The following is a 19156-nucleotide window of genomic DNA, read 5'->3' on the forward strand; positions in this document are numbered from 1 at the left end:
TCTGGCTCAAGCATCACACACATCAATACAGTCTCAGTCCCTGGAAATCAATAGCCTTGGGAGTTGTCTGGCTCAAACGTCTCTCTTAGGAGAGAATTCCTTATTTGACACTAAAAAAATGAGTCATTTCTTTTTTTGGCCCTGAATTTTTTTTCGTTTCCTATTTGACACTCACTTCAACTTTCATCCCTAATTTGATACTACCGTCAAATCCGTTAGCTAACGGTGTTAACTGGCTATTAAAAAGACGTTTTTGTCCCTAGAAAAAAAGCGGCGAAGCAAATTTGAGAGGAAAAAAAAACCTGCGCCTTTTTTTTGCAGCTGGGCGCATGCATCAGAGGCAGGCGCAGGTTTTTTTTCCTCTCAAATTTGCTTCGCCGCTTTTTTTTCTAGGGGCAAAAACGTCTTTTTAACAGCCAGTTAACACCGTTAGCTAATGAATTTGACGGTAGTGTCAAATTAGGGATGAAAGTTGAAGTGAGTGTCAAATAGAGAACGAAGAAAATTTCAGAGCCAAGAAAGAAACGACTCATTTTTCCAGTGTCAAATAAGAAATTCTCTCCTTTCGTAGGTACAGATCCAAATAAGTCTTATGAACATCTCTCCTCAATACCCAATAAGGGCTCCTTTGGATTGAATGAATGAAAAAGGAATTTTGTAGGATTCAAGTTCCTAAGGAATCATATCACAGGAAGAGACAAAAAAAAAGCATTCCATAGGATTAGAAACGTACAACTGAATTCCATATGAAAAAAAAGCATGAGCTCAGACCTCTTGGAATCTTTCCTGGCGGGAAAGAAATCGCTCGTGCGCGTCGCTTCGCGCGTTTTAATTTCTGCTTGGCGGTGCAACTAGCTTGGCGTTCTTTTAGTGGTAACGGAGATAATCCAGGACTACATTTTGGATTATTAAGGGCGATGCTGTAGTACCAATAATCTCCCCAAATACATGGAATCTACTTGTTAGATTATATTTTATTTATTTTCTTTTTTCATTTCTTTCCTCTTTCCTCGGCATATCTTCTCCCACACTGCGGCGAGAAGTCGAGCCTGCCTTGCTCATTTCACTGTGCCATCTGTGGCTCCACCTTGACTTCCTGTTGTAGGCAGAGTACTCATTGACGCCTTGTTTAGTTTCATCCTAAATTCCCAAAAGTGCTACAGTATCTATCACATCGAATGTTTGCGGTCCGTGCATGGAGCATTAAATGTAGACGAAAAAAAACTAATTGCATGGTTTGGTGGAAAATTGCGAGACGAACGTTTTGAGCCTAATTAGTCTATGATTGAACACTAATTGCTAAATAAAAACGAAAGTGTTACAGTAGCCCCAAATTCCAACTTTCTGAAACTAAACCCGCGCTGAGTCGTCCGCCATCCCTTGTTCTGTGCTTCTAGTTGGCAATGAGGAAGTCGGTCCAGGAGTTTGTGGCATTGGCCTTGACTTCGCATGCGCTGAAGGGTCTAGGAACTTGCCCAAGCGACATGGATGGCTCTAGGTGTTCGGTGAGGAGGGTGCATGCTAAGTTACAACCATATGGTGCACAGTGAGCTCTAGTCTGGGTAGTGAACATGGAAGAAGTGACACATTCTATTAGAGGATATATGCAACTTCCTCTTTATTTGAGGGGGGATAGTGAGTTTTTAACCATAAAAAAAGAAAAGCTATTGGAGGATAACTGGAGCAAGAAAAAAAATCATATCTCTTCTAATATAGTTGTTTATGGGGATGATGAGTAGTTACGGAGGATGGTACCCGTCTTTTCTAATATGACTATTTATGGTAACGTTAGAAGCCGACTGTCCGTTCCATTGGACGCTGCTTAGGGTTTAGAGTCCCGGTGACCTTAGAAGGGGATCGGCGGTTGCAGTCAATCTGGTAGTGGGGTGATTCGGTGGCGAGCGAGCAAGGCTGCGGGGACGCCGCCCAGTAGACGGCGGAGGACATCCAATGGACAGGATCGGCAGTGGGGGCGAAGGTTGTGTTGTCATCCTGCTCCAATTCCGGTTATAGGCGGGGTGGCATGGTAGGGGAAGTTGGTGTGCAGCATGACTGACGGCATGGCGTCATTGGTCGGGGGCGGCGGTGCAGGGCAAGCAGCAGAGGGGCGGTGTGTGGCTTAATAAGGCCATTTGGGGTTAAAATCCCTAGCTCCGAAGCGCAGCTAGCCAATGAGAAGGAGGGATGCTACCGCGCTAGCGAGCGCTCAAGCGCCTGGCTCGCATGTCTCCCTAGAATTTTTTAGTCTCTGAAAACTTTGCAAAGGAGTAACTTTTTATTTTTTTAATTGTTTCGGGTGTCTCATCCAGCGATTCCTACCTGTTTGGGACGCCGTAAGGAAGAAGAAAAATATGGAGACAGAAATCGTGTGTGGGAGCCTCTCACGGATTCATCTCCGTTTGGACCTCCGGGTGCCAGCACGTCGGAGCTTAAACAATGCTCAGTCTCAATGTCTTTGCAGTACTGTAGTGCAGAGAATATGAGTCCGCGGTTGGTACAGGTGGCGTCCACCGGACGTCCCCATTCGGCTTATCTAGAAGCTGGCTTGTTCGGCTTCTTTTTTTAGCCAAAACAGTGTTTTCTCTCTATGCTCGCTGCATTGCCACTCTAGGTAACCAGGGATACCATCCGAGATGTTCAGTGGAGCGTCCTGAAATAAATAAGCAAAACTTTTTATGGCCACAGTGAAAATTCGCACTAAGGCTATCTACAACAACAACACTTAGAATACAAGACCCATTCGTCATTTGGATAACGCTACAGACAAAATATTCAATACATATTCGGTATATTCTCCAACAACAAGACCCAAAAAAAAAATCTTTTCTGCAAATGAGTTTTCAGGAGAGATGATGTCCATATTTGGGTTGTGCCTCTCAGGTCTCAGGCAAACCAAAATAGATCTTCCGCATAGGTACTATATTAGAGGCAGATTTTATGTATCTTGCTATCTATTTTGGATTTGAGTGTCAATATGATTCAGATAGTCTAACCGGCTTTACCAGTCTACCAAGGCCTTGTTTAGATTGCAAGTTTTTTCACTCTCTCTGCATCACATCAAATCTTTGGACACATGTATGGAGTATTAAATGTAGATAAAAAAATAACTAATTACACAGTTTGATTGTAAATTACAAGACGAATCTTTTAAGCCTAGTTAGGTCATGATTGGATGCTACAGTGCCAAATACTGATTCATAACCCCAATCTAAACAAGTCCAATGTAAACTAGCCAATATCGGCCTCGTTTAGTTGGCCACCGAATCGGCGCCGCCGGATTCGGGGCGCTACTGTAGCTACGGCAGCGTTTTGTTTTTATTTGGTAATAATTGTCCAATTGTTGACTAATTAGGCTCAAAACGTTCGTCTCGCAAAGTACAACCAAACTGTACAACTAGTTTTTGATTTCATCAACATTTAGTACTCTATGCATGTATCGCAAATTTGATGTGACGAGGAATCTTCTTTTTGCATAGTATCAAATTCAGAAATTGGGGAACTAAACATGGCATCGTCGTGCAGAAGAATATCTATCTACAGTCACGTAGTTGACCAATTTCGAAGTACCAGCTGCAGCAGACAGCAGTCAATTTCTTGTCAGGGCCTCAGGGACCCAACTGGGCGTGCTCTCTGGAAGTTTGAACTTAAAAAAAAAAACACTTTTGCAGCTTGTCGGTGCATCCATGTGAGCTCTGAACGAATAAGCAATGGATGGTTGAATGCACAGCATTTTCAGCACCAGCCATGCTGAAAGGCACGGCGCTGACATTTCCTGAGGTGGTTCATTCAACACACCGCATTGGGGAGACGAACTGAAATCATGCTTTTATACCTCATATATACATACATTATATTTTGGCTGATTTTCCAAAAACTATAACGACATTAGTTGCATATTCCCGAAAAACTCTTTTTCAACAAACTAAAAACTAAATTAAGTCTCTCCGATAATAATCTAAAGCATTGCTCATCAACATCTTGCACTGCCAACAGCAGTATAAATACCCACATTCACCTCCGCACCAGAAGCAAAAGATCTGAAGGTAATAGAAGTCTAGAGCACCTCAAACATGAAATTCATCCATTAGTCCTTCCTTACTACACTTACTAATATTCCAGCAAAGGAGATAGGACCAAGAAAAGAGATATATAAATATAACACAAAATATTACATTTCATTAGCATCTAGCAACACCTTGCGTTGCAGGAGGCAGGACCCCTTCGATTCCCTTGCAAGCGATGGAGCAAGAATCTAGGGATCTGCGTCCCTGCACCTAGTGATGCTCTCGCAACCCCGGGTGTAGGGGTTGGCGGTGGTCGAGATCCTGCAGTTGTAGTACGGCACCCCGGTCCTGGAGCACGGCACCACGTCGCCCCTCAGGGCAGCGTAGCTGATGTACCTCTGCCCGGTGGTCGCCTCCCACAACAGCCGCCGGTGCGCCTCCGAGTCCATCTCCAGCTCCGCCGCCTCCATGCCGAGGCCGATGCAGTGGCCTCCCTTCCCATGGAGGACAAGCAGCAGCAGCAGGATGAGTGACGCTGCAGCCCATGCCCTTGGGAGCAAGATCAGCTTCGTGGTTGCCGGCATTGTGGGAGACTGACTGAGATCTCTCTCTCTGGCTGGCTCTTTTCTTGTTCAGAGTGCCATGGAGTTTCTTGCTCTCTCTCTCTCTCTCTCTCTCTCTCCCTCTCCCTCTCCCTCTCTTCTCTCTCTCTGCACTGGATCTTTGCTGTTTTCTTGATGGAGGGAACAGGGGAGCACTGAGATCTCTCTGAGCTAGTGGAGGAGGCCGGAGGGTGGGCTTAAATGCGGTGCCGGACAGCCAGTTGTTGGCAGCAGCCCCCGTGTCCTGAGCGAGCGAGGAAATATCAAAAGGGGGAGAGGATGAGGTTTCCTCAAAATGTCACTGAGCTCATATTTTACCATGGCCGAATGGTTTGTAACTGGAACTTTTCTGAAATTGTTTTCTTACCAAAAGTTCAGAGAAGTTATTTCTTCATAGAAATTTTCATGTATTCCAGAGTGCCGGCATCTGATGGGTTCTGAAATTTGCACCCTGTGAATGCTCAGGTGCCATCATGGGGTTTTGGCAGCTCATGTGGTCACGAGATGCCAAGTTGCCTGCCTGGCACAAGCTTTGGATGTCATCTCACTAGACAGTAGTCCTCACTATGGCTAGGAATGGAGTCCAAGATGTTTACTCCTCCGTCCCTGCATTTCGAAGTATCCAAAGTAACTATCTCGTTTCTTGAAGAGTTAAACCATTTTATATTTAACTAAATTAAAAAAAAATTATGGTACATAATAAACTTATTTCGAGGTATAAATGTTGATACTACTCATTTCATTCCAAATTATAAACCTTTCTGCATTAGCAAAATGTGCAGTTATTTTGGGCCATAAAATTTTGTCAGATGTCCTCTGTGTTGACAGGGAGATGCTTTTGAGCACTAGTGCAAGATGACATAAAAAAATTTGTGTACTAGTAATTTGTAGGGCACATTCAATCTCCCCTCCAAAAAGAAAACTTGGGGTGAAGATGTGTATATACATGTACATAACAGCTAGTCATGTATACAAGGCTAGAGAAAAGAACTGCAACTACTCTTTCAGCTGGCTTCATTTATCCACAACCACAAGGCTGTAGGAGCTTTCTGTATCACTTTCTTCAGCTATCTGATAACTTATAAATCTCGTCCACATAATCTTCGACATCCCAGAGGAAGGAACCAAATGCAATGGCTTCAAGCAGTAGTCTTTTCAGGGATGAAGGATCAAGTATAACAGCTTCATCATTCTCCTGGGAGAGTTCCATGCTGCCCCCCAAAAGAGCCCAGCTGTGCCTCTCGATGAGATTAGAAGCTTCAAAAGAGCGCAGCTTCGCACAAAGCTGCAAGGTCTTTGGATCGAAGCCCATCATGTAGCACCTCAAGTCGTGTGGGTTGACCACAGAGTTTGGTCTCGAAGAAGATGAAACTTCCCTAGAGCCTCCAATGGCCTCTTCCTGCTCTTGTTTATTTGTAAATTGAGGATTCAGAAATTGAATTGGAGGTAGAAGTTCTTCTGAGTGAGTGAGAGTCAGCTCCAATCGATGCCTGATGCTGACAGATTTCAGGAAGTATCCATACATTATTGAAGCAGAATATATCCGACCAAATTGCAGTCTTTTAATACGAAGTGTAGAACGATTGATCTTGGGACCATTTCTGTGCATCCATCTGATAATGCTGGTCAAGTGTTCCCTAATTAGTTCTAGCACCTCAGGTCCATGAATGGATTCAAGATCTGTCTCCCTTGGTGGCCATAATTGTAACCTTCTGTTGCTGATGAGTTTCGATAGATTGGGAACCATTGGAACTTCAATCTTAAAAAACTTATAAACAATCAACATGTACATGATGTCCTCAATAGCTGTCTGACACTCTTGTTCCTTGAGTTCAGCAATCCTCCTATTTGTCGGGTTTCCAACAAACTAGTTAGCTACAAAATACAATACTAAAACCCAAAAGAGCAAGAAATTTATCAAATACACTAGGAAGGATTTTCAGGTTTTGTTACTGTTTGCCATGTCAGGGCATCCTCTTGATGAGCCTTAATGAATGTTGCGAGCTAGATTCTATGCATTCTCAGGATGATACTCTTGAAGAAACATATAGTACACACAGCAATAACTAGAATATGACCTAAATAATATGAATCCACACCCATCATTCTTTCATATGGTCCACAATTTTAGATTTATAATGGTGATAATTTATAACATGTTCAGACGAAAGACAACTATGCAATAAGTTGTGTAAGCTTCACCAGTTTTTTTTCTCTAAATTTCCAGTAGCACAGTCTTAGTCTGAATCGGAGTCTTAGTTGCAACATCAGCACTAAATAGTCTGTCCTTGTAGTCGCTTCCACCTCTATTTTAAGCACTTCACTTAATTCATCTAAGTAGTTGCTAATGGTTCAATACTATTCCTGAAAACACAAGTAGCTTACAGACCGAGGATTTATCTATCTACTGTTCTTCATAAGTGAATAAGTGATATGAGATAATGGGTATATTAAAACGAACAGTGCTTATAAATTCACAAAAGAGCATCACGGTTCGTGCACAAAATTACTGTCGATAACTCGATATGCATAAAAAAATATTGAAGAAAGAACAATAAAAGCACATCCCCTAAGACAACATGTTTCCTATCACTTAAATCAGAGATTAAGTACCAACCTGTGAAGGCAATCCTCTTTAGAACCAATACTATGCTCCCAGCGGTTCAAGGTGTCTTCTCTTTGGTGAGACAGTTCTTGCAGCTGCTTTGCTGCTGCAGCTAGAAAAATGTGTGGCAGGTTCTTCAGCAGACCACACAAGAAACTGCCTTCCCATGTTTGGGGCTCAAGTGGTGCATCCACACTTTCAAATTTAGAATCATCAGGCTTTGCACTAGCTACTGTACTCCATAATTTCTTAGTTGCGGATATAGATCTCCAATTAAAAATATTTCCCTGCATTTTGATGTTGACAAGGAACTATTTCATAATAATGTAGAACTATTTCATAATAATGTAAGCAGATTAAACAATCAAAGTTGCAGATTTTAGATGAGTGACTCAATCAAAATAATTATTAACTATACAAAGGAATGTTCTTGGCATTAAAATTTCTGAAACTTATATTTAGACTAAAGTTATGTTAGTTACTTAGAACAACTAGATCAGTCACTATTATACTGTAGATGGAAAACATTTCTTTTTATTGCACAGCGAATGTGTCTTTTGTTCCATAAATCAAGTAAAAAGTCCATACTCTGTTTCAAATGGCTTCGTTTAGAAAAAAAATACAATTTAGGCAAATACCAGAGTATTGGCTTATATTTGGGAAAAGGCTGTAACAGCATGGTCTAAGCATTGAATACTTGGTGCATCAACTTGTAAGGAACATTTCTGTAGTTACATACAGATGCTCAAAGTTTTAGCAATTTCATTGTCCTCATGAAATGACTTATGTACAATTAGAAAGAATATTAAATTTAACTCCAAACCACCTGAGCATGGAACATGAAACTGATCCCAAATAAAATGCCAAGTCGAAGAAATCCACCTTAAAAAGGAGGTTTTATTAATCAATTGCCTTTCCAAAATAAAGCGGAGTGACTATAATTTGCAAGATAACTACAAATGCACGTAAAGTCAAGTAATTTTTTTTATCTCGAGAAAAAATATTAGTTAGCACATGGTTGATGAGGAATTATTTCATGATAACGAAGCATATTCAGCAATCAAAGTTGCATAATTCAAATTAAACAATCATCAACCAATACGCTAATGTTCTTGGAATTACAATTCCCTAAACTTTTATTTAGCAAACATGATATTAGTCAGTAGAATAACTAGTGCATAAATCCGGTGAAAAGTGTTTCTATTTTGCTTCAAATTTAGACGGAAAAATGTTAGGCAATACCAAAGTATTGGCTTGAATGGGGGAAGGCTGTAAATAGGCATTGGACCTCATACAAATGTTCTAGATGTTTAGCAATTCCATTGTCCTGAAGAAATGACTTACTACAATTAAAGGTTCATGAGGTACTACTAGGATCAAATGAAAAGCAAGAATGTTAACTAAATTTCTCTACTGCAGAATTTTAATTCGAACATGAGATCGAGCCCATGTAAACCGTCAACTCTATCAACCAAATCGCCTTTCCAAAATGAAGTTGAGAAATTGCAATTTGCAAGATAAACTCTACGGATAAAAAGAGTATTCAAGTAATCCTTCTCCTACCTTGGTTAGATTAAACCCTACCTTGAAAAATTTTACAGGCTCAAGAACCCCCAAGAACCGTTACCAAACCCACCAATTACGCGCGCGCGCGCACACACACAAAAACGTCGCGCTCCCATGTCCATAAGTAGCAACATCGCCTCCTGACTATACACGAATTCACTAAACCCACTTCCAATTTCAGAGCTACATAATAAGCTGTAAAAAATCAGAAAAAGAACCTGTAGCTGCCAGCAGGTGTAGTATCGGAACGCTGCCCCCGAGGAGCGACGGGCGCCTCGCCGAACTGCCGGTCGGAGGCCAGTCGAAGCTACGGCGGCGCGAGGGCGGAGGGCGGCCATGCCGGGGCAAGGAGTGGGGCGAGCAGGTGTTCAGGTGAGGTGGGGAGAGGTAGGAGTTGGATAACGTCGGGAGGGCCGGAGGGGAGTCAGCGCGGCGCAGTGCTGGGTGCGCTCGCGTCAAACCACGACCGGCTGCCGTACTCCGCGCATGTGGTGAGCGGAGTGGGGTGGGCCAGGTGGCCGTGATTGGTTGGCTGCCGCACGACGAGATAATGTGAGATCCTAGAATTTATATTTTCTTTTAGTTGAATCTATCAATTTACTTTATTCATTTCAAATTATAAGACGTTTACATTACTTTTATTATATATTTAAACGTCTGATAATTTGAAATGAAGGGAGCATCTATCTATACCCATACAGAGTAAAACAATTGAAAAATATTATCCACCCTACTGTGTTCTATCCACCACTTCTTTTATCGTGTGGATGCGTTTTAAAACCCAAACTAACGTGTGTGCCTGCCCGTACATCAATGCTCAGAGGCATGTTTTTCCAACTGCTCACCTACCCAGTGATCATGAATCGACGGCACAAAGGTATGAGGGATCGATAGTGGTGGCGCACGGGCTCAGTGGCGATGATGCTCAAGACTTGGACACTAGACTCTTTATTCATCCTTGTGAGATCCAATCCTACTGTCCTGCCCTCTGACCCTACCACGACCCGATGGTCGTTCCAAATTCTAACTTTGCAAAAAAAAATTCTTGGAAGCTTTTACTTCTAGCCATCACCTCCTTGATACTCAATGTTGACCTCGCTAACCATTCGACAAACCCCCTTGAATTGTGAAACTCAATTCGACCATGCTCCGTGGCATCTCTCTTTTCCACAATGACTACGCTCACTAACAAAGTATCTCAATTTTAACCTGAACGGTGGTTTTCCCCCCAAATAAGCTCGCAGATCCTATGAACGTCTTCGGTTAAATCAAATCAACCCAATCAACTTATTTGGCTCGAGGTCTCAACCACTCAACTAGAAGACAATCTCCAAGTTCCAATGGTGCTAATCTACTCTCTACCAGCATAGTTGATCCCAATCCCCAATTCATCACCTTAATTAGAGAAATCAAATCTTTTGATGCTCACTCGGACTGTCCGAAGTTACCTTTGGGCCGTTCTCAAGAACATGCTAGAATCAATTGACCAGTCAACACGCGTGGAGTCAGCAAGATTCCGATGGACCATTCAACCCTTCCTGCGAGACCGTCTGCTAGGACACTGAGTTAGCAAACAAACAACACAGATGAGGTGTCCTCCTCTCTTAAAGGAGACGGCTAGAGGAGGTGAATAACCTATAAAAAATGTCCTACAAACTTCACAACACTAGTGCAAAAAGAGATTAGTACAATAATAAGACATACAACCCTCTACCTTGCACTAGTACTACTTTCATCCTATGCAAGCCCCCTACACTAGTCTAGGACCTTTGGTTTCTACTCTAGAGCACCACACAAGAGCCACTAAGAAGCAACTACTACGCAACACAAGCACAAGGTATGAAAGTAAAGAGCAAGTGTGTAGAACGCAAACCACCATGGGCAAGAGATGAATACAAGATTTATCCGTGTGGTTTGGTTACTTGCCGGCAACCTACATCCATATTGTGGCGAGTCCCCAAGTAATGATTCGCGCGCTAACTACTGTGGCAAGCTATACCAACAACTTGGGTGCCGCAAGAATCAATCAAGTGGTGCACTCCAACTAGCCACGGCGTTGCTCTTCGCGATCGCCTGTGAGGACAAGCACAAGAGCCCCTTTAAAAGCCCTATGTTTGGTTTTGTTAATTGAGACAACTAGTGGACTAACCTTTTGCTAAGTTTGTGATTAAGCTAGTGTCGATGTTTGACCACCGATAGCCTGCCACGGGGGTACCCGAGGCAGTATGTTCGGGCTTCACCGTATGCGGAACTCGACGGTAAACGCAAGAGACAGTTGATTTATCCTGGTTCGGACCCTCGATCTTCAATCGAATAATAGCCCTACATCTAGTCGGCGTTAGCTTTTGCGTTGGATTGATTGTAAAGTGTTGTGTCGTACAATTGTTCTCTGAACTCCTGATCCAAGGAGCCCTGCCCTCCTTTATATAGTCAGGAGGCCAGAGTCCTAGTCAGTTTACAGTGAGAGTTCCTAGTAGGATTACAGAATAATACTACTACTAAGATTACAGGAGAAGAATCCTAGTTAGGCTAGTTCTTCTCCCTTCCTTGCGGGGTATCCCGTGGGTCTCGCACCGATAAGCCCCCAAGCACTTCATGGTTGAGTTCTGGAAGCCTCGTCTTGTTCCTTCAAGTCTTGTTGAGTAGGAACAAGCGTCGTTCGAGTGCTTTCTTGAGCGAAACTATGTAGCGCTTCATGAGATCTTCGTGTGGCGTGTACCTTTTTGAAGAAAAAAGTACCCCCATTGGATGTAGCCCCCGAGCCTCTTGCTGTTTGGCACAAGAAGCTTGAGGGTCTTTTCTTGAAATCTTCCTGATTCTTCGTTGAAAGGTTCCTGAGCATATACCCGATTTCCTTATTGAAAAGAGCTCTGATTTAGCTATGTTCGGGTTCTTTTTGCCAAAAAGAGCTCGAATATAGCTATGTCCGGGTTCTTTTTATCTTGTGGCCTTGAGTCATCTGTCTTGAAGAAGTGTTCTGAGTGACATGTGCTTTTTTGAAGGAAAAAGTGCACTCACTAAGTGTAGCCCCCGAGCCTCTTGCTATTTGGAACAAAAAGTTGGAGGGTCTTGAATCTGAGTTATTCGAAAGAACTGTATACCTCTCCTTTTGCAGCCCCCGAGCATATATCCAGGTTGTTTTGTTAGGAAGAACTCGGATGCAGAGTCTTGGCGTATTCTCTGGTAGTCTGCTGTTTTCAGATGTAGTTGTATGGTGGTGGTTGAGTGTAAATGCCTTTTGTTCACAGGTTGTTCTGTGTTGGTATATTCTTCCGAATATGCTCGTCTTTGAGTATTGTTCCCTCTCGCCTGAGTCTTCCATTATTGAGCCCTTTCATTTCACAGTGTCCTTTGTTAGGCTTATTTCATTGGTACTCCTAGTCCATGTGCACTGCTCCTTCGATCTATAAATACCCTCCCAGAGTGCTTGTTTTCATCCATTAAACATTCTGTTGAAACCTTCGTAGTTATGAATATGGTAGTTTGTGAAGTAGAGCAGCCCCCGGGCGTGTTTTGTAGTTCTTGTGTGTCTTGTCGTAGCTAGAGGAAGTCTTGTGATAGGGATTAGAGGTAGGCTAATCCCGTAGCAGCAATGTACCAGGATGTACGTGGCAGTAGTTGGAGGAAGTCTTGTGATGTGGGCTTCGTTCCTTCATCTGGCAGTTCTGGGTTGATCCTCGCTGCTTGTCTTGAGACCGTCCGGTGCAGATCAACACCATATCCAACATCACATCGGACTTGGGTAGACAGATGCCTACCGGCCTTCTCTGCTCCATGTTGTCCCGTCATTCTGCTGATTTCCACCTTAGGTGCACTACGTCCGTCCTTTGAAGAAAATAGTGTAGCCAAGTGCGGTTTGTTCTACCGAGTAGCAATTTGGGACACATAGTCGTTCTAGAGCCTAGCCGTGTCTGGGTTCCTCTTTGCTACTTTGCTTTTCATGGTACTGAGTTTGTTGGGTCTTGTAAGATTTGTAATCTTCTATTTTTGAAGTCGCTTATAATGGAAAGAATCTTGTCTTCTGAATTGTCATTTATTTTTCTGTTGTAGTCCTAGTTGTTCATGAGATTCCCGAGTTCTTTCCATAAGAACCGAGTTCTTATGTTCCTTGTGAGGTAGCCCTTATTTTCTTCATGGTTGACGGGTTGTTTTTTGCAGTAATTTGATAACTCCACCGTAGTACTAGATGGATAAGTCTTAAATCTGCCCGTTGAATTATACCGTTGTGTGGATTTATGCCCTCCGTCATTTTAGTTGTGTTAGTAAATGGACCGGTGCGTTCTCACACGGTGCTTTAACGGGCCTGGTGGGCCGTTTTTATCACTGTAAAATCTATTTAAAGACCCTTCATCTTCTTTTTCTTTACTGCCCTTCTCTTGCCTTGAAACCCTAGCTTTCAGAAATCCACCGTCGCCATTGCCGCCGTCATCTTAGCGCCGCCATCCAAACCTTCTCTTCCCCTAGTTCCTTCTTGCCTCTGTTAGTACATGGGTAGGAAGAAAGCTGCGAGCAAGTCTCAGGCAACCTTCATGGACGAGGAGTCGTCTCTTTCCATGATCGAGAACCAGGAGTTTGTGGCCATGAGGGCTACCCAGAAAGCTTGGCTGGCTCCGACAACAACTAAAGACCAGCTCCGTGAGCTTGCTAGCGATGGTCTGATCTAGAGCAAGGGCATTGTTGAATGGAGAGTCCCAGGCGAGCATCAGGTCCCTGCTCCAAGTCCTAGTGAGATCATCCTTTTCGTCTCTTTTATCCGTGCCGGTCTTTGCCTTTTGCTTCCGCCTTTCTTCATCAATTTCTTAGTTATTTTGGGGTTAGTCTGAACCATCTAACTCCCAATGCCGTCCTCCATCTTTCTATTTTTGTACATCTCTGTGAAGCTTTCCTTGGAATTCCTCCTTCTCTTTCTCTTTTCTGTCACTTCTTTTGTCTGAAGCCTCAACCCCGCCGTGAAGATACCAACGTTCTTGGCGGCTGTGGGATTCAGTTTCGCCAGGGTCTGAAAAGCAAGTTCTTTGACTATGACCTGGTTGATTCTATGAGGGATTGGCATGTTGATTGGTTCTATGCCGCCAATTTGATTCCTTCTCTTGCCGTGCATTCTGGATCTAGTCCCTCGGTTAACGACCAGTGGGAAAAGAACTCACTGACTCTAGTCGAGCTCCAGGTGATCCAACCATTCCTTGAGCGAATAAGCACTCTGAAGCAGCAGGGCTTGACCGGTTTTGGAATCATCTCAAGTTTTCTTCACTGTCATGTCCAGCCTCTGAAGGAGCGAGAGAACTTTGGCTTCGAGTACTCTGGGGCTGAGGATCCTTCACGAATGGTCCCTGCTCTTAAGTTGACCGATGAGGAGGTTCTCGAGCGTCTCCAGAAGATGCTGAAGGGAGCAAGCGTTGTCCCACTTACTATCTCTGAGTTCTCTGCCAACAACCCGCCTCTAGCTGTGAGTAGTTTTCTCTTCGTGTGGGTACTTTCTGTATTTCTTTTGTTGTATCCATTTTTGCTTAATTTTCCTTGTCTTGTTGTTTTATTCTTTCTATAGGAATTGGGGCGCAACTTTGTTGACCCGATCCCTCTTGATGCCCCCTACCATGGTGAATACTGGGGAGAACCTTGCTAGGGCTTCTATAACCAGTAAGTTCCCAATCACCACTGTGTTTCCTGGAGTTTCTTCCAGAGTTGTTGATGTATATGAAGAATATGTTCCTCGTCTAGTCCCTCGAGGTCCTCATAGTGTCTCAAAGAGGGGGCGAGCGGATGGTTCTTCATCTGGTTTACCTACTTCTAAGAAGTCTCGCTAGCCAAGTACTCGTTTAGGTACTCCAGTTATAGCTAGCATGCTCTTAGGTGAGCATATTAATACACTCTGTCCCTTTGTCTTCTTGTTTTTGTCTTGAACCGAGCACTTTTGTTCTTTTTTCAACTGGTACTATGGTGGCCTTGGTCGAGACTGAGGAAGAAGAGGGCGATGATGCACCCCTTATCACGCGGCGGTGAGTTATTTTCTTGTTCTGCTGTTGCTGAATCCCTCCTCTTTGTTTTGACTTTGGTCTTGATCTTTTTGTAGTAAGCGATCGTTGGGCACCAGTTCTTCTGAGGCTCCTACACCAGGTTCTTCTATGGCTCCGGTGCCGAGTTCTTCCGTAGCTTTAGTACCGGGTTCTTCTAGGGCTCTAGTACTAGCTATACCGCTCCTGCCGCCTAGTGGTGGGGACGTTTTTGCTGCCGTGGTTCCTCCTATGAGGTCGTCTTTTTATTTTGCGAAGAAGGTAGCTGGGTGAGTGGATTCTGGTTTCGTCTCTTTGCTTCTGTTCTCCTTTTCTCTTGTTCTCATTGGCGAGTTCTTTTATCAACTTTTAGGCCTTCGTCTTCTCTCGTCTCTCCATCGACTTCTTGCCAACCCTCTATTGTGCCACCGAGTACTGAGCCTCAGGACTCGTAGCGCACTATTAGTGAAGTGGTTGTGGGGGCGACAAGGCCTTCTGGTGATGATGCTGCTGCTGTCTTGGTTGCCCCGGAGGTGACCATGGCCATTGCAGTGGACTCATCTAGGGAGGCAGCCAGGACTTCCCATGATGTGTCTTTGGCCTTATCTTCTCCGCATCGGTCGTCTTCTCCCTCTGCTCCTCTTTCTGCTGAAGATGTGGTTCATCAATTTGATGCCACTCATCGGTTGTTAGAGTTGATCGCTTCTTGGGGAGAGTTTGCGACCTTTGCGACTTCTTTTGGAGAAAAACTCCAAGTAAGTTTTCTGAAGTTCTTTCTTTAGATGTCTGTCTTTCTCCTATTCTTATGCCTTCTTTCTCTCTTTCTTTTTTGTTCAGTCCTTCTCTTGGGACCATACCAGCTTCTTCTTCTTGTCGGAAACCGAGAAGAAGTTATCTTCTGAGTTGAGCGCCCAAAGGTAGAGCTAGATCTCTGCCAGGCCGAGATGGAGGTTGAGCGTAAAATGCATTACAAAGAGGAACAAGGTCTCCGTGCCTAGGTCATTGAGGCCGAGAAACAGAAGGATGCCGCTATCTAGGAGGCTCTAAAGAATTCGAAGGCCCTGAAGAACTTAGGAGGCCGTGAAGAAGGAGTGCAACGGCATTATGGGTTCTTTTTGTTTCCTTCTGCATTCAAACTCTCCTTTCTGTTGACTTGTTGTTTGTTGTCTTGTCCAGCTCTCCAGGTTAAAAACAGAAGCTCTCGGAGGGCGTTGATGAAATGAAGACTCTTATTCGTATGAGTCACAACAAGGCTGAGGAGGTAATTACTCATGCTGAGGAGGAACTTGCGCTTGCTAAGTTGATTAGGCATGGAGCTGATAGAGATCTTGTGCAGGCCCAAAAAACTATTGAAGACTTGTCTGGCAAGTTGGCGATGGCTACTGAAAACTGGAAAGCTTTGTGGAAATCCTTTTGTTCAGTAGCTGACGTTTCTCTGAACTCCAGCGGATGATGGGCAATCTTGGGCTCAGTTAATTCCTCGAATTCTGGCTCGTTTCCAAGAGTTCGTGAAGAGGTGTGCCCAACTGTGCACCAAGAATGTCCTGGCTCAGGTCCGGGTTCTTGCTCCAGCGGCTCCTTTGTCCAAGATAGTAGAGGAAGCTGATAGTCAAGAATACATCGATGCTGTTGAGAGGATGGAGCCTGAGGTTGAAGACTTAGCTAGTAGAATTGTAGATAATCTTAATATTGTTATCTCTTCTCCTGATGATGACGCTTGATGTATTTGACCTTTATGCCCATGCCTTGTAATATGACATTATACTTCTTTTTTAATAAAGATTTTTGTTGATGTCTTCTTTGCCTGGATGCTTTGTTTATTCCTTGGATGGTTTGTCCAATTGGTCAGAGTTACTTGACTTGTCGAGTACTTTGTCTTGCTTTCGTCTTTGCCTTGTAAACAACTCTGCGCACTATCTTGACAAACTTTCTTGATTTGTCGAGTACTTTTTGTCCCATGTAAACAACTCGTTATATATAGATCTTTGTATTGACAACCTTTCTTGATCTGTCGAGTGCTTGTCTAGCCTGGCCTTCTTTTGTGCCATGTAAACAACTCATTATATGTAGAACTTTGTGTTCTTGGGTATCTTCAGTGTAGCCCCCGAGCCTCTTGCTATTTGGAATAAGTAGCTGGAGGGTCTTGTCTTGAAATTGCTGTGGTCTTTGCTCAGGCTTAGTTTCAGTCATTTTGCTTTTTATTTCGGGTGTTAGCTTGTTAGCTACCCTCATCGGCGGGCTCAAGCATCTTTTCAGCTATTTTGCTCTTGGCCAGGATGCTCAGGCGTATTTTCAGCCATTTTGCTTTTTGTTTCGGGTGTTAGCTTGTTAGCTACCCTCATCGGTGGGCTCAAGCGTCTTTTCAGCTATTTTGCTCTCGGCCGGGATGCTCTGGCGTATTTTTAGCCATTTTGCTTTTTATTTCGGGTGTTAGCTTGTTAGCTACCCTCATCAGCGGGCTTAAGTGTCTTTTCAGCTATTTTGCTCTCGGCCGGGATGCTCAAGCGTCTTTTCAGCCATTTTGCTTTTTATTTCGGGTGTTAGCTTGTTAGCTACCCTCATCACGCGGGCTCAAGCGTCTTTTCAGCTATTTTGCTCTCGGCTGGGATGCTCAGGTGTCTTTTCAGCCATTTTGCTTTTTATTTTGGGTGTTAGCTTGTTAGCTACCCTCATCGGCGGGCTCAAGCATCTTTTCAGCTATTTTGCTCTCGGCCGGGATGCTTAGGCGTCTTTTTAGCCATTTTGCTTTTTATTTTGGGTGTTAGCTTGTTAGCTACCCTCATCGGCGGGCTCAAGCATTTTTCAGCTATTTTGCTCTTGGCCGGGATGCTCAGGCGTCTTTTCAGCCATTTTGCTTTTTAGAAACAACTCGGGGAAAGCCATGATGAGACATATGATTATCGAGAAAGAATCATCTTTATTGATCATTAATATTGATATGTCATAATGATACATATGTTTTTGGTGGGCGCTATCTTTGTTGATCATGAACGTTGATCTCTCGTGTCTTGTATACATATTTTCCCTTGAGTTATTTTCATGCGTAGAATCTTTGTAGCTGACTGATGTGCCATGTATTGTTGACTTCTTTTCCGTCTTCAGTTATGAGCTTGTATGTGCCTGGTCCGATGACTTTTTTGACGATAAAAGGACCTTCCCATGGACTGAAGTAGTTTGTGGCGTCCGTCGGTTTTTTGTATTCTTCTTAGTACTAGGTCTCCGACTTGTAATGATCGAGACTAGGTATTCTTGTTGTAGTGGCGCCTTAGTCCTTGGAGGTATCTTGCTTGATTGCAGGGTAGCGTTTATTCTAACTTCTTCTGTACTAGTCGAGTTCTAATCTTCTGGTGTGTTCTGCTTCTCCTTCATCATAATGTTCTATCCTTGGTGACAGTCCAAATCAAGTCGGCAGGTAGTACGGCTTCTGATCCATAAACTAGGAAGAAAGGCGAGTATTCGGTGGCTCTGCTTATTTGAGTTCGTAGCCCCCATACTACTTTGGGTAATTCTTCAATCCATTTTGATCCATAGTCTGCTAGCTCTTCATATAGTCTTGGTTTCAATTCCAGCTAGTATGAGTCCATTAGCCCTTTCTACCTGTCTGTTGGCTTCTGGATGTGCGACTGATGCGTAATCTATGCTGAAGCCACAATCCTGTGCCCAACTTTTGAATTCTGTAGCTATGAAGGGAGAACCCAAGTCTATGATGATTCGATTGGGCACGTCGAAGCGGTGCATAATGTCTTGGATGAACTCGACTGCTTTGGCTACGCTGTATTTTGTGAGTGGTTTGTATTCGATCCACTTGGTGAACTTGTCGATTGCTACAAAGATGTACTCAAAACCGCCCTTTGCTTTCTTGAGAGGTCCTACTTGATCCAGCCCCTAGCAGGAGAAAGGCCAAGCGGGTGGGATGCAGATGAGGTTGTGGGCTGGCACATGAGCCTGTCTTGCGAACATCTAACAACTTTTGCATCTTCTGACGAGTTCTTCTACGTCTTTCAAAGCGGTTGGCCAGTAGAAACCAGTGCGAAATGCTTTGCCGACTAGTGTTCTTGAAGTGGCATGATTTCCACAGCAACCTGAGTGTATTTCGTCTAGGATTTGTTTGCCTTCTTCAAATGAGACGCATTTTAGGAGTACTCCTGATGATGCGGCTCTTCTGTATAGCTTGTCTCCTACTAGGACGTAATTCTTGCTTCTGTGAACGACTCGTGTGGCTTCCTGTTTTTCCGCTAGCAACTTATTTTCTTTAATGTAATCAATAAAAACCTAGGTCCATGAAGTGGTGATTACCAAGATGTGGGTGCCTTTGGCTGAGATTTGAGGGGTTATTTCATCGGGTTGTTTGATAGAAGGGGCTGATAACTCCTCTATGAACACATTGGG

At 43.7% G+C, this 19156-nt stretch overlaps 2 protein-coding genes across 2 annotated transcripts; both read right to left on the reverse strand.

Moving 5' to 3' along the window:
* Positions 1-4252: 4252 nt before the first annotated feature.
* On the reverse strand, positions 4253-4588 carry LOC136488960 (rapid alkalinization factor 23-like). Its single transcript, XM_066485726.1, has one exon. It carries the CDS (start codon positions 4586-4588, stop codon positions 4253-4255), a length of 336 nt encoding a protein of 111 aa, XP_066341823.1.
* Positions 4589-5439: 851 nt separating this feature from the next.
* LOC136486815 (UV-B-induced protein At3g17800, chloroplastic-like) lies at positions 5440-9227 on the reverse strand. The gene is made up of 3 exons (XM_066483840.1): positions 8996-9227; positions 7224-7498; positions 5440-6450 (listed from the first exon to the last, which is right to left on the reverse strand). Exons 1-3 carry the CDS (start codon positions 9113-9115, stop codon positions 5670-5672), a joined length of 1176 nt encoding a protein of 391 aa, XP_066339937.1. The 5' UTR covers positions 9116-9227; the 3' UTR covers positions 5440-5669.
* Positions 9228-19156: the final 9929 nt, after the last annotated feature.

Source organism: Miscanthus floridulus, chromosome 10 (genome assembly GCF_019320115.1).
Source record: "Miscanthus floridulus cultivar M001 chromosome 10, ASM1932011v1, whole genome shotgun sequence".
NCBI lineage: Eukaryota > Viridiplantae > Streptophyta > Magnoliopsida > Poales > Poaceae > Miscanthus > Miscanthus floridulus.

Coding starts and splice junctions, on each gene's coding strand:
- LOC136488960 (XM_066485726.1), bottom strand. CDS start 4,588: ATGCCGGCAACCACGAAGCTGATCTTGCTCCCAAGGGCATGGGCTGCA.
- LOC136486815 (XM_066483840.1), bottom strand. CDS start 9,115: ATGGCCGCCCTCCGCCCTCGCGCCGCCGTAGCTTCGACTGGCCTCCGA. Junction 7,499..8,995: donor ACACCTGCTGGCAGCTACAG/GTTCTTTTTCTG, acceptor ATCAAAATGCAG/GGAAATATTTTTAATTGGAG. Junction 6,451..7,223: donor AAAGAGGATTGCCTTCACAG/GTTGGTACTTAA, acceptor CCCGACAAATAG/GAGGATTGCTGAACTCAAGG.